Raw genomic sequence first — 15,156 nt, forward strand, 5'->3', positions numbered from 1 at the left:
GACAAAGTGTCTTCACAGGCTAATATCTTTCCTGTATTGATCTCAAAAGCACTTAACAGAGCAGGTGGCACAAACTCAGGAATTACAGCTTTTCTAAGCTGAGAACTTCTACTGTAATACCTCAAAACAAACTGCATTTAATATTTTAGACTACAGCACTGAAAAAGACATAATGTAATCCTAGTTAGGGGGCCCCTCTCTATCCAAACTTTCTAACATGAAAAGGGCTAGTGTTTAGTGTTTTCAATATGGTTAGTCTTTCCTCATTATTCTAAGACTTTCCTTCTAAGTATGGTAATTGAAATGAGTATTGGTTCCTCAGTTATATCTGAATTTTAGAATTTGTTCTTTGGGTCTCTTTAAGGAGATGTGTATACAAGATTCTCGTAATAAAAGTGTTGTCAGAGTTGTGCTAGAGCAGAATTGTGTAGCTTTGGAAATTTTGGAGTCTTTTTCCCTCATTTAAACTGACTCATTCCCTCTTGTCCACAAACCCACTTAATTACCAGCTGGATGATAACACAACAGATTCTCTTTTGGCCCAAGTCTTTACAGCTCACTGTTACAGCAAGAGGAATCGCCATAATCTACAGCTAGGTGCTTGCCAAGTTGCTGTTTGTCTCTCTAACCTCCTCCGTAAAACCATCAGATTCTACACCTGGCTGGGATGAAGATCAACCTCCAGCCAGGCAGCTGCTGTCCTAAGCAGCAGCATTAAAATGCCAAACTGCAATGATCTTTTGGGACACGATCACATATTTTCCTGCATGGCCTCACTGCAGGACTGAACTCACCATGTAATCCACCTCTCCCCATCATCGTCACCAATTCTCAGGGGCTTCTTGTAACAACAAGGTAAAGTTTTTTCCCCCACACTTTATATCTCCAAAACCTCCATCAAATCACAAATAGAAATAGACCTCTCTTTCAAAGAGACCTCTCTGCATTAATGGAATAATGCGTAATTCTCTGCATTAATGAAAGCCTCCGGTCTCCTTGCTGTAATAGCGCACATATAAACGCATACTGAAATCTGCTTTCTGTAACACCGAGAACCCTTCTGCGCTCCTGGGGGATGGCACTAGCACCCTCTGCTGTCACACAGCAGCACCAAGGCCAGCTGAAACCCCGCTCACTGTATCCTGTACAGGGAATTTCAGGGACAGCTTTGTACATCCTCCACTAAAGATCCTGAGCCATAAAACCTCACAGTGACATTCTGCCATGAACTCTGCACTTCAAGACAGCTTATTTTGAAAGACAGTGACTATGTCTAGAAATAATCACCCAAAATGAGCTTATTAGATTAGTTATTTGCATTGATCGAACACCTAAAAGCTACACTAGAACGACAGGAAATCAAAGCCATGCTAACAGAGCTACCAACTTCTACAAATGCATCAATAAATCACTGATATTTCAATGTTTATCTTAAAACCCCATCTTCTAAAGTCTTGTGATTACATGAGGCTCAGTTTTGATTTTTTCTCTACATGCTTTTTTTCTCTTGGTTGCAGAGAGAAACTTGAAAACATTGATTTCAGAAATCCAGAAGGCAAGTAAATTTCAGATGTAACACCACATGATTCTCACGTGTTCTTTTTTAAAGCAACCCCAAAATGTTTTACAGCAGCTGACTAGCAATACCAAAACACATTCAAACCGAGTATTTACAAGGCTTCCTACGACCACAAGTGCTAGCTTTCAAGCCAACCCTGCACTGAAAGAAGCAATAACTCCAGAACAAAAGGAGAGCCATCAGCTCTCTGGTGATGTTTTCAACTTTTAAATAGCTAGATTTAGAAAAGTCCATTAGTCTGACCAGCTGTGGTGATCAGTCCTAGGCCACACAAAATCATCTCAAAACAAGATCTATGCAGTATATCCATATATAAAGTCTATATTGACCAAAGACCTCTTTTTATTTTTTCCTTAATGAATGAAGGCCATCTACCACTCTCCTTTTCCCAGGAATTATATCATCATCACTGGCAACAGCATTTAATTGTAAACCAAATACGGGAATGGAATACAAAAGGGGTTTCATCAAGACAAGGATTACAAAAACATATATACATACCAAACATAAAAGACAGAAACAATATTAAGATCAAAAGCAAACACTGGGAAAGAGAGATTATAGTATAATTTGCAGTACTTTGGGTGAAGTATCACAATCCACACTAATAAGAAGAGAAGAGAGCTTGCTGAGTATAGAAATGCACATATTTTACACACGGTCAGTAAGCTTGTGATGGGATGGCAGCTGTATAAAACTTCAGGAATCAAAGCTGAGTGTGTTCATTTACATTACACTCAAAGGTTTCAGAGAAATACAAATGTTTCAGTTCTTTGTAAGAGAAGATATGCTTCCTAAAATAGAGAAAAACAAGTAGTAAAATAGGCATGGATTACCAAGCCAATGTGAAACTCTTACTCTGTCTGGTGTTAGTACAAAATAAACAGCATCTATAGCCTCAGTGAGCCTACTTGGGTGAGTAAGTTTTCACCTATATAGAAATCACAGTCTAGCTCCTAATTAATATTGCTTTCAAATTGCAAGAGCTACATATTAAATTCAGGCCAAGACTGGAAGATTAAAGTCTTGCTTGAGCTGATCTGAAACCAAATTTTTTGTTTTGCAGTTAATCCTATCAATAGATAAAGTTTTCCTTAAAAATACCTACCAACTTCCCAGCTAAAAACTGGGAACTGAACTCCATCAGCCAAGTCAGCCTTCAAATTTTGCACTGACTGTAAACAAAAACTACATCAATGTGCAATGCTGCAAAAACTGAAAAGGACCAGTAAGTGCCACTGCCACGTAAGCCACTAACATAATTTTACAAAGCTTCTTTTTCAAATGTCTGCTTCCTTCAAAGTCAATAGCAAAACTTCTGTCAACTTAAGCAACTGCAAGGCCAGGTCCTGAGAGAATAATCCTTTCCCAGCTGCACATTCTTAGACTGATGTTGAGTTACTGGCTAAAGACTGATGAGGCAAAGAGGAAAGCAGATGCCCCTTTTATCACTAATATTAAATACAACTGACTAAATACACATCCACATGAACATGGAGACTAGAGTGGCATTTGCTGAAAACAAGATGCCACCTTCTAGGTAGCAAATAGTTCCCATCCCCAACACGCTCTTTAAGAGAGACAATTGGCTGAGGAATCTCACAAAAAATAAATCACTATTTGCCATAATTAAAGGACTTTGTTTTTGGTAGAATGACCAAATTATCCCAGATTTCCAAAGGTGTAACCAAAAGCAGAGTATAGGCTAGAGTGTGGTGGTTTTCCAGTGCATGGGAGAGAACAGGTATGTAGCTCTGGGCCATTCCAAGTGGGCATCAATGGGCAAAGCACAAGACCCACAGCGTTGTGACTTCAAACCACCCAAAAGCAAGAATTACTCCAACTCACAATGCTGTTTAGATCTGATAGCTACCACAAAACAGATCCATGAACAATCAGAAGCAAAGTCAGGTTGCCCGTCCCAGAGCATTAGACAAAGAAGTGTGATGACATCAATGCCCATGAGTCATGATGTGTCAGTGCCCAGCCTTATATCTATTTTATAGCATACATTAATTTCTTAGCCAAAGCCACATTGCACAAAATACTGTATGGTCTGTGGAATCTTTAAAAACATGTTTTGCAAGGGAAATGTTTCAAAAGCCTGAAGCATGTCTTCTTAGAACATCACTGTCAGATGTGTAAGGATATAACAAATTGACCAAGTTTTCCTAGTATTTGGTAGTAGGAAATGCTCAGCTTCCTAATACTTGAAATTAAGCCTATGATGGCATTTCTTCATTGTGTATTTACATACAACAGTCTGATCAGAAGTTTTAAGGCTCTTATTTCTCAAAAAAATTGTCACAGTAAAGAAGGGATTAAATGGAGTTAACGCAGCTATTGGCAATACAAAGAAAGATGTTTATGTCATTTGCTATTGTACAATCTGGGGCATTTCACTCCATGCTTTGGCTTTCTTCTTGGCCAGGGATAGCCATGGTGGTTCAGCAGGGCTGCATGGTGTCATTGGCAGGTTAGAGGAGTGTCTTGCTTCCTTTTCAACAGCAGGAATCACAGATGCTTCCTGAGCAATAGGTCCAACTTTACCTGCCAACAACAAGATATCCATCACTCATCAGAAGGCTAGAGAGTTAAAAACTCAGTTTCTGCCAATATTTCCTTCTCTCTAAAGCAATTGTTTTACAGCCCAGAATGTTTGTGACTCAAAAATAAGTCAGAGGAATTATTAAACTGGGTATCGCTAGCACTATCTGGTCCAGCTACAACAATGGCGAGGACTAGCTGTTGCAATGGAAAAATAGATACTAAGCTGTTAGTGAATAATCTGCCCATAAAAGAATCTTCTCCTCAGTCCCAACAGCAAGTGTCTAAGCCCTGATAAATGAAGAAGTTCTTCAAAATTCTTCAAGCGTGTGGAGACTATAGCCCCAGGTATTTTTATAATTCATATTCTTGGCTAACTCATTTCTTAATCTTTTCAAACTCTTAATTTCCATGACAGTGCACAGCAAGGTGTTCCACAGGCTTGTTCTGCTCTGTGAGTGCAAGAGAATCTAGGAATAAGACTCCTGAGTATGCAGGAAAATGGAAACAAAATATCTGCAGGGCAAGGATCACCCCAGGCTTGCTGTGAGGTTAAAAGTAACTGGTATATGTTTTTCAACACTGAGAAGTCTTAAAGATTTTTTTTCAGTCTTCACTGCCAGCACAAATATTGCTCCAGCAATATTACTAAATACCAGGTAGGGATTAAACCAGTGCTTTATGTTCTTGGACTTGTAAGCCAAGAAGGTGGGATTCTGGTGGGGCTAAGTGTTCCTGTTCATGAAGCCTGACACAAGCCTGTCATCCTCACAAAGGATGGAGGAATACAGATAACAATCCCTGTATGGCTTTCAGTTACTATTTAGAAAAGGCCTCTTCCATCCATCTTGTTTGAAAATTTTCAAGATTAATGTCTTCAGACAGACAGCCTGGAATGGGGCTTCACAGAATACAGCTCTGAACAGAGGCAGCTCTCTCATTTCTCAAGACATAGTTCGCAAGTCTTTCAACATCATGCTCTCTCCATCCATTTCAACCCAGGCAGTATCTCATTTCTGTCTGTAAGTCACACTGAGAAAATTCAAATTTTTTCTCATACTTGATTACTCTGTGCATGGCATGTGGCAGGCATGATGAGGCTGCTGTGCTTCAGCACAAGAACAGAGACCACATGGGGACTTGAGCAATGTTAAGTACAAAAAGCTTGAGTTTGCTTGCACTGAAATCAATGGAAAATGTTCATCAGCTCCATCAGTCACAGCCCTGAGCAAAGCCAAAGAAGTTCCCTATCTCCACTCAGGAGGTCTCTGGTCTTTTAAAAATCCTGGCTCATTGGTAGTTCTTGCGGGAGGCAAGCTATAATTAGGAACACTGGAGGAAGTATACTATCCCTTAAAAAAAGGCTGCAGCTCTATATATACAGCAAATTTTTCAGAAGTATCTAAGGTGATGTATGCATTTAAGTGTTACTGAAATTTTGATTTTGGAAATGAATTTTCACATTTTAGGAGACTTCCTTCCTTGTAATAAGCAAAAGTGAGTCTAAAGCCCTTTGCATGCTCCCAACAACACAAGGTAAAACAAAACCCAAAAACAGTAGCTCATGCCTTTTTGAGGGAACATAGGCTTTGGGACAAACCTTACCATACTTAGGGTGAAGTGGGAGAGAGAAGAGGCAAGCTAAGTAATCTTCCCTTTCTTATGATGTGGGCTGCCACGCAGCAGTAACAAAACAGTCACACGCAGTAAAGTAAGGATCTGATTTCTTGGAATTCTATTCCAACTTAGCTGACTTTGAGCTATCCTGGCTCTTGCTGTTGTGTGCAGGATGTATGCATTGCACAGAAAACCTCAACCATCCATGAAGAAAACTGCTAACAGTTAACATAAGCCAAAAAGCATGATCCAAATTAATAACTCCTCTGGATATTAAATCTACATCCTTTCCACGACCAGCATCTTCAACTAGACAAATTGCTGGCTGTGCTAACGGGAACCAAATCAGAGGAGAGTTTACATTTGGGATTCCCAATTTCCTACTCATGCGCTGACAGTGCTGAACATTTCCTAAACAATAGGACATGGTTTTCTGAGCAGTAGAGGAGTAGTGTTTTCCTTAAACATCAGCACTGGTCAGAGCTCTTTGTGATATTCAAGGAGTGGGAGACTAGAATATGCCTATAAATACTGTTGCTGGAGGGGGGAAACAGTCATTGGATGTCAGGAAACTAGGCCAATTCTTGGGAAGACATGATGCAGAAAAATTTGTAATTCTGCTGCAAAGACCACAAGTGGTGTAAGTTCTAGTAAACAAGTAGCAGAGTACTTTGTGGAGTTCTGAATTTTGACTGAAGGCTGCTGGGCTTCCAAGGTTTAGATGATTCAACACACAGAAATCAGTCTGTTTGTGCCAACCTTTCAAAGGAAGACCTTCTAATCTAAGCAAAAATCTTGGCTTGTTTACTTTTCATCTCTCACATTACACCTAAAACCATAAGACAAAGCTGGCCTGTAACAGAATCCTTTTTAAAAACTATTGTATTTTAATCACACACACACACAGTTAGGCTGGCAACTGACATCAAACCCTCTGTGTTGGTGCACATCCTCAGCTGGTCAGCTACCTGTAGTAAGGGAGAAAGCTTATTTTGTAGGACCTGTAGATTCAAAAATGGGTAACAGCTCTATAAACAACTACTACAGGGAGCAGGCACAGAGACATCCCCTAATATCTCTAATACAACAATTCTGGATGCTGGTGGATTATAAGGGGAAAGTGGCCAGGTGCATGCACCCTCCCTAGACAGCATCTCTTGCTGACAGTGTCAGCAACAGGAACCTGGAACAGAAAAGCCACTGCTCTCGCACAGTGGGGCATTTCTTATCTTCTTAGGCAGTATCTGAAATCAATAGCTTTCAGCTAGCACAATATGCTTTTACAGCTGAAGAACTGGCTTATCTATATCTAGCTGGATCATGCCTCTGAGGTTTGGCACCACACTGAGTAAGCAGGGAGGGATAAGCTGCAGCCCAGCAGTAGCCTTGGAAGAGGTATGTGAGTCACGACGTCTGAGTCACACTCTTCCCCTGCATCTTTCTCATAGAGAATCACAGCTAACAGGGCAGGAGAGGGGCCACCGAGCCTTTGTGTTCACCTGAGGGTGGAACTGACTCTACCTAAATTATTCTTGATACATGTTTATCTATTAAACACATCCAGCAATGGAAGCTGCACACACTCTGTAAGCAACCTATGCTATTCTGCACTTCACCAATCTTTTTATTAGAATTTCCTAATGTCTAAGCTAAACCTCCTCTGATGCATTTTAAGCTTATACAGGGCATAAAGACTAGTCTTGTCCTCTGCAGCAAATTAAGTTGTCTTCTCTAGACTAAACAACTCCACTCCAATCAGTATTTCCTGGCTGACTGGAGATCTAGAAGACCTGACCTTTTTTGCTGCTCTCTTCTGGACACTCTCCAACTTCAACTGCTATTCTTTAGTACTGACCTTTGCCAGTAATAAATCACCATACTGTTTATATGCCATTCCATGAACCGGCAGTGGAGATAAAAGTTCCTCACTTGCTTTCTCTGCTGAGTGAGCAAGCCGATACATTGACTTATACGCAAACTATAGTCTAAACAGGCCTTACATAAAGTCTGCTGTTTATCAAAAAGGTAGATGTCTCTCCCCATTACCTGCCACCCATACCACTTACTGGTGTAAACTGTAGCCACTATGTAAAGATGTAAAGAAAGAGAATACCTGCAGCAGCAGACACACTGGTCTTCATTTGCATTTTCTTGTCCTGAGAGCTCAAGCTGGAAGGCATATTCTTCTTCAGTATGTTCTCACTAGCACAGATCCCTTGCTACAAAACGAGGAGAGGAGAGAAGGAAAGAATGCAACTAAGAAACCTGCTAGCCACTGGCACTCATAAAGCTCACCCTGGCAACACCTCTAAGCCTGACTGTGGAAATGCAGCAAAAGCCAGACAAGGATGGTTGGGGACATCCTGTGGGAGGGAGGGAGAAGGCAAGAAGGAAGACAGCTGCTGCAAATGCAGGGTTACTTCACATGCAGGCAAGTTACCCTCCCTCTTATGGATGGGGAATTGAAGAACTTGTCCAAGCTGCACAAGAAACTTGTGCAAGAGTCAGTGGAAAAGCCAAATGTTCAGTATGCAGTCTCCAGAGCAGGACAGTGAATGCGGCCTGTAGGTAAATAACAGTGAGGAAGCTAGTGCAACTCAAAGCAGCTCTTGGGCTACAGAAATACATTCTGGGCAATGGGCAAGCTCTGAAAAAGTTCAGGCTTGAGTAGTGCAAAGGGACATATAGGAGGATCCAGCTCTAAAACTAATCACTGTGACAGTATAGTCACACGTGTTTGCTCACATGCACCAGTTGTCTGTCTCAATACGTTTTAGAGGCTAGTCCTGAAAATCTCTCTTTGAGTAGTGCTCACAACGTGCCTCCCAAGAAGATGATACTGAACAGTTTGCAAAGGTAGCCATGCAATCTGGTGCAGGATTCACACCCATAGAACGTTACTTGGTACTCTACCTCCTCTTGATCCACTTTGGTCAAAGCTTTGTCTTCAGCTTTATGTTCTTTGGCAAGAGGGTGGTCCTGGAAACCCTTTTGTTTTAGTTTTGCCATGGAGACCCAAGCTGGTTCAGAGGAAGCAGTTTCCAAATGCAGAGAGGAGACTTTTTCTACAAAAGAAGCATTTTTGAAGTAAAGAAGGGATTTAGGTCAAGTCAGCCTAAAGCTAGTGTTTTGTGTTTTAAATCCTTCAGCATCTGTAATACCCTTTGAACACTGGGGAGATAAAATTACCTTCCCTGATGATTTTGTCCTTGGCAGTAACTGTTTTTCTATTTATTCTGGAGTTTTTGACCTGACTCTGCTTCCGTTTAAGTCAATGGCAGAACTCCCACTGAGATCATTGTGAACCGGATTTTGCCTTTGAAACAACATCCTTACGTTGCAGATTAAATGAGCATGATAACCATTATTTTTTCATGTAGGCAGTAAAATACAGGCTGCTTTTTCACTTTTTAAATATTTTAAATTAAGTGATTGTAGAAAAAAAATAATCACACCTAATGCAACTCCTATTTAAGGTTTGAGCTGCTGCAATCTGGAAACTTAACTACAAAACAGCAGCAAGTTTTAAAAAGCCGTGTTAATATTCCAACTATATGCACAAGTAGGTTGTACCAGAAATGTTTCAGAGGCCCTTAAGCTATTACTCTGTTGTTATTCTTGCTGGAACACACCCCTTGTTAAGATAAACCAAGAATTCTCTTGACTGGCCAAATCATCAAGCCAATTAAATTATGGTGCTGATGAACTCAAGGCTGAATTCGATCCTCGTCAAGAGGATTTTTATCTTTTGTTTGCCACTCTGCCAAGGTTCTTACACAACCACTGTTTTCTACAATGTTTAGATAAAAATACAGCATGAATACCTGAAGGTTTATGACCATTTTGCTTCTTGGCCACTTCTTCTGTTCTTGTCTTGGGAGAATTTTTGTCTTGTAGGAGATCTGTTTTTTTAACAAATGATTTTGTGCTGACAGGAAGGCCTGGAGGTGGCTTCCCGGTGCCCACCGATTTCTGATCCTCCTTGACTGAAGCAGAAGAAGCAGTGGGAACAGCAGAGGGGATCAGCTTTGGAGACTCAGCACGGCTTTCATTCTGGTATTTTAGTAAAGAAGATGTTCTCCTTAGTCTGACCCCAAACGGGTTTTCAACATTTTGTGCTTCATGGTCAGCCCACTCCATAGAAGAATTCAAATGCAAATCACTGTCCCTACAATCTCGATCAAATCTATCTGAGTTGGTTTTTGCTGATTCCTGCGTGACTGCATCAAAATGTGTGTGTTCTTTTGTCATTCCTTCAAACAATTCTGGTCTTATAGGGGACGTTGGGGAACTTCTGGTATAGGAATCTTCCTTTGAATTTGAACCCCCTGAGAGAGATCTTTGCCATGCTGGTGCAATGGTAAATCTGACTGGTTTAGCAGAAGCAGTCTTCAGTGGACTTTTTACATTTACATCTGAAGATTGGCCATCTTCCACTGTTTTTCTGTGAGAAGCTGTACTGCTTATGTGGTACTCCTTACTGTCATCATTGGAAGAGATATTACTCTTCAAGCCAGCCAAACTTGAAGAGGCAAGACATCCAATGGAAAGTCTTTCAGAATTGTATGATGTGTTGGCCTGTTGACTGCGTTGGTTACCCTTCGAAACAGAAACAGTTTCTGCTTTAAGACATACTTCCAATTTACTGGGAGGTAGCATGCAACCTGCTTCCAAGACCAATGCAGCAGTGTCTATTTTTTTTTCTGCATTGCCTTTGGATGACTGAAATTCTGTTATTGCACAAGTTTCTTTGTCATTTCTTGTTACTGAACTGTTTTCAGCCTTCAAAACAGCCACTGTCTTGATGTCAGAAGACGACTCTGAATTGGCTACCACAACCTGTGAAGTGCTTGGTGCAGCATCTGAGACAGCGTGGTTGGAATGATTCTCAGTAGTACCCAAGCAGGCTTCTACTTTGCCAGTAAACAGTGGATCCCCCTTTTCCTGGTCCTTGATGTTTGGGTCCACAGAATTTACTGAGGACCTTTGTGCAACACCTGCCAATATATTTATGCCCTCTGTTTCCACACCATTGCTAAACAAGTCAGCTGCTAGTATGTCTGGAAACACAACAGCTTCTCCTTCAATTTGTTGCAATTTTGGAAGTGCAGATACTTCTGTATTGGTATTTTGCTGATGTAATTTCAATTCATCAGCAGATTCATCTGAACAGCATGACACTTTTGCACTGTGGTGTTCCTCCAGGTTCACTGGAGAAGGCTCAGGTCTCAGAAGGGGTGCAGCTGCTTTATAGTGATGGTCCCTGTCTGAAAGGCATGCATCCTCTTGCAGCAAAGCACAAGAATCTTCTGCCACAAGTGTGGAATCACAAGAGTCACAGACAGCATCAGTGGGACTTTTTATACCTGGCATCTCCTTAGAACTGCCTCCCTTTGCACAATATCCCACCTGGGCTGATAATCCTATATTAAACAGAGGAGAAGAGTGCGCACTTAAGGGTTACAATTCAAGCACCATCTGTATCAGTAATTCATTCCAGATAGTGCAGTCATTTAGCATGAGTTCCCCATGTCTGGGCACCATTGCCTAGAGCTCTCAAAAGTGTATGTAGAAATCAGTTGTCCAACTGAGGAGACTAATAAAGTTTTTAGTTTGAACATATCTAATCCCAGGAATGACTGAAAGTTGTTCTCTGCTTAAGGTGTACCAAATCAGTTGCTGTTTAGTTCTTTTCGGTGCATGCGCCTAGTTGTAACCCTACTAGCCAGGTTTCCCTAGACATTTTTTCATGTGTATGCCTAGAATGTCTGAATGATCTGGAGGATTTTCTGTATTTACGCAGAACATCTCAGCATCAGGTAGCTTTGCTTCCTGCAGCTCCAGCAGGGCTGCTGAAAATGTGGATAGTTTAGATGTGTCTGCATACACAGTAACTCTGATGTGTGACAGCATCAGGTCCCGAGTCTGCCCTGACAACAAAGTGCCAACATTCCCACTACACTATAGCATTACCATTAGCCAGTGCATTTGTAATGCAGTGCTAAAGAGAAAAGTCTTCAGTGCTGTTTTGGAGAAATTTCATTTGTTATTACAATTAATACAATTACAATTGTGTTACCACTGGCAATTAGCTATTATTCAAATTATAAGGGGGGACGTGGCAAAGGAATATCTAGTAAACACAAGCCAACTAAAGTCACCTTATACACATAGCAGATATAACACTGAGGTTAAGGTTTTTCAGAGTTTCAAGGAACTCGGATCCCCCCAGTCAATGAGATCTAGCCAACTGTGTAGCACAGGTACTTCTGAACATGGTACTTTCACCTCATATATTTTTTAATACTGCCCTCAAAGTTCACCATTTCAGCACCACTGTATTGAGTGGAGTACAGGACTTTTTCCATCATAACACTTTAGCAGCCAGGATTGGTTTTATGATATAAAACCAAAAGATGCCTAGTCTGAAAGAACTTACAATTCAAATAGGTCCTGTCAGCCTTATGTAGAAGAGTTCAAGCACCCAAAGTAGCAAAAAATAAGTCCTCATTACCTTCCCAATCACTTTTATGCTGGTCACTCTCAAGTAATTCTGTTGAATTTCCCTTCTCTTCTGGAGTTGCAGGAAGACATGTTTCATTTTCCAGCTGTTCCACCTAATGAGGTGCAGTAAGATCTTTTAATTAAAGAATAATGCACAAAAATTGTATTTTATACACAGACATGTATATCAATACTCAAAACATAGTCACAAAACCCTCATCCTGTAATTTACCAACACTGTGGGTAATGTACTATTCCAGTTAAAAACCTAGAAATCATTCATCTTTAAAATGTCAAAGGCAGCCCATTGATCTCTCTTGAATCTGAAACATTCTGGGATTGACATATTCTGAGTGAACAAGTATGTTTTTAAGACATGGCTTGGTATAGAAGAGACCAAGCCAGAGACATTATCATCAATTCTGATATCGCTGACTGACACTCCACAATTAGCTTCTCTCCTTCAGCACTGTAGTTGTACCAGCTGCAGCACAAAGAATATCCAGCAAAGATGCTGTAGGGCCCAAGTTTCCAAGAAAACCTCATTCTGTATTACACTCATTCTGTGTTACTCTTTATTTCTGCCACACTCCAGCTCAACAACCTTTTCTATCTGGTGAACTTCAGCTTCACAATGTGTTTCCTAGAAGGCAGGATGAGAAGCATCTCATCCTAATTTCCCACATGCAGAGCCACATGCCTTCCCAAAGTCCTTCAGTCTTTCCTCTGACATATGAAGAATTAAGTTAAATCTAATCTGAAATTGTAGAAATAGACTTAGGCTTCTTTAAAACTGAAAACTAGCTTTTCAAATAACAGGAATGTTTTTACAAACAAAGTGTAACCCACAACTTCTTTGGCTAAATAATGAAAAAACAAAGTTGCACTTGTCTTCAGCTCCCATGATACTGAAGTCTCCCAAGTCTTTTTTGATTGGTTGGTTGGTGGAAAATAGGTGGTTTCCCTTCTTCCAATGGAAAAAAAAAAAAGTATAGGAGTGTGGATAAGAGAGGAAAAAAAAATTTAAAAAAACTTAAAATAATAAATAAAAATTCATATCCATTCCTTTCTGTGAGGTGATTCTTTTCCAGAAAACACTCACCTGGGGTGTTTGCTGATTCTTGCTGGTAAAGCCTTTTTGTTTCCGGGGGTTTATGGCAATCCTGTGCCTGGCTGCTGAGGTGTCCAGGCAGCCAAGGGGACTGGCAGGGATGGTGAAGTCAATGGGAAGGATGCTGCTGCCTCGTGAGCCAGGGGCCCCCGGAGTGGCAGAGGATGAAGGACTGATAGGCCTGGAGGAAGCTCCAGAAGGTATCTGTAAAACACAAACACATCACTATACATTTTGCTTGGCTTCCCCACATCTCTCAAACAATTCCTTTGCTAGCTCATTCCATTTCGGAAGCCTGAAATGGCTGTATGTTTGGACATAAATCCTCACTTTAAAACGCATGTCTAATGTCGTCTCTGCGTAGAGATTACTCGGTTCTGTGTGTTCAGCTGTATGTTACACAAAAGTGAGAAATACCTGTCTCTCCCTGTCCCACAGTAAGAGCCTCAGCTTGTCCTCTTCCCAGTTACCTGAAAAACCATTTGCAATATATGTATGCACCAGCAGGAGACACTGGTGCAGTTTTTATAGCTGCCTTTTCATCCCAATAATGTGACACATTGCAGGAATATGTTATTAAAAAGCCACAAAAGTAGCATGGATGCTTGCTCCTCATTATCCCTATTTCTAAGAAAGTTACCATAGCCACTTTGCTCTTTTAATATCCACTCTCCCAGGAAAATCAAATGCTTCCCTCCAACAAGTATCCCAGAACCATCTTTCAGACAGTGATGTGGATCTCACCCTCGCAGGAATGCTGTTCTGGGGAACTAAACAGCAGTAACCTTAGATTATGCTATCAAAATAAAGGGTTTACATAAGTGTTTGTAGAGAAACCCCTAAACGTGCAGTTTGACTGGTTTTGTTACTGTTTTGAAACGTAGACCAGACTTTCTGGAACACTTACAAAATTTCACAGACATGCCAAACAAGCTTCATTCAGTATAACATATCTGCTATTTTGGCTTCAGCCATAAAGCTAGGTGAAACACAGCCATTTAACTGTGCATGTCATTCAGATTTTCGTTTTGTTTAAGCTTAGGATATAATACAGCATTGAAAAAATGTGTGCTGATGAAATTTTAAAGATAATGAAAGCATCTTCCCATCTGATCTACAAAAATTGTCTAGGTACATTGCTTTGTGTTTAAGATAGCTAAAATCAATTTACTTATTCTCCATTGAATTTTTTTAGTTCCTAGATCTGAAATAAACCACAACAGAATGTGGTATGACAGATACAGACTCTTCTCATGAAACATTTACACATTGTGAAAGAGAGAAGGAAGAACACATCTAGTAAATAAGCTAACTATTGTTATAATTCGACAAGAGTAATGATAAAACTGTCAGGATCACTAGAACTTACAAAAATAGTAACATTGTTACTCATTTCTACATACAAGTTCTTCTGCCTTTCAATTATAAAATTACAGTTGTGCTTATTTAATATAAAAACACCTGAAGCTAGTATCTGAGCTACTGCTGTACATAAATGGCAAATTCTCTACCCCACTGAAGGTTCAGGGTATTTTTTTCTCTTGAGCACTGACAGTTGGTATCTTCTCTCAAAGACAGTGGAGCAGACACAAGATTTCCACATCAGTGTTTAAGTGTAAGATAAATTTGGTGTTTGTTGGTTATTAGGCAGATGCAGGAGCCTGCACAAGGAGAACACTGCAGCCAGGAGGCCCATTTCCTAAAAAGCGCTTGTGCCAAAACACTGTCCTCAGCCCCACAAGCTGAGACCCTGTTTTGCTTTTAATCAGTCTGGGTTGACGATGCCAACAAGGAAGTT

The 15,156-nt window shown here is 40.5% G+C and overlaps 1 protein-coding gene across 2 annotated transcripts in view; it reads right to left on the reverse strand.

The window, feature by feature from the left end:
• Nucleotides 1-425: 425 nt before the first annotated feature.
• KIAA1210 (KIAA1210 ortholog) overlaps nucleotides 426-15,156 on the reverse strand; it is a 46,196-nt gene continuing 31,465 nt past the window's right edge. For both annotated transcript variants that reach the window (XM_010568940.1, XM_010568941.1), the window contains exons 7-12: nucleotides 13,350-13,562; nucleotides 12,258-12,360; nucleotides 9,568-11,166; nucleotides 8,657-8,808; nucleotides 7,857-7,962; nucleotides 426-4,129 (exon numbers count right to left, since the gene is read on the reverse strand). In XM_010568940.1, the coding sequence (XP_010567242.1) occupies nucleotides 3,957-4,129; nucleotides 7,857-7,962; nucleotides 8,657-8,808; nucleotides 9,568-11,166; nucleotides 12,258-12,360; nucleotides 13,350-13,562 (2,346 nt within the window). In that variant the 3' untranslated portion in view covers nucleotides 426-3,956. The remainder of the gene's footprint in view (nucleotides 4,130-7,856; nucleotides 7,963-8,656; nucleotides 8,809-9,567; nucleotides 11,167-12,257; nucleotides 12,361-13,349; nucleotides 13,563-15,156) is intronic.

Source organism: Haliaeetus leucocephalus, unplaced genomic scaffold (genome assembly GCF_000737465.1).
Source record: "Haliaeetus leucocephalus isolate CR32 unplaced genomic scaffold, Haliaeetus_leucocephalus-4.0 Scaffold262, whole genome shotgun sequence".
Taxonomy (NCBI): Eukaryota; Metazoa; Chordata; class Aves; order Accipitriformes; family Accipitridae; genus Haliaeetus; species Haliaeetus leucocephalus.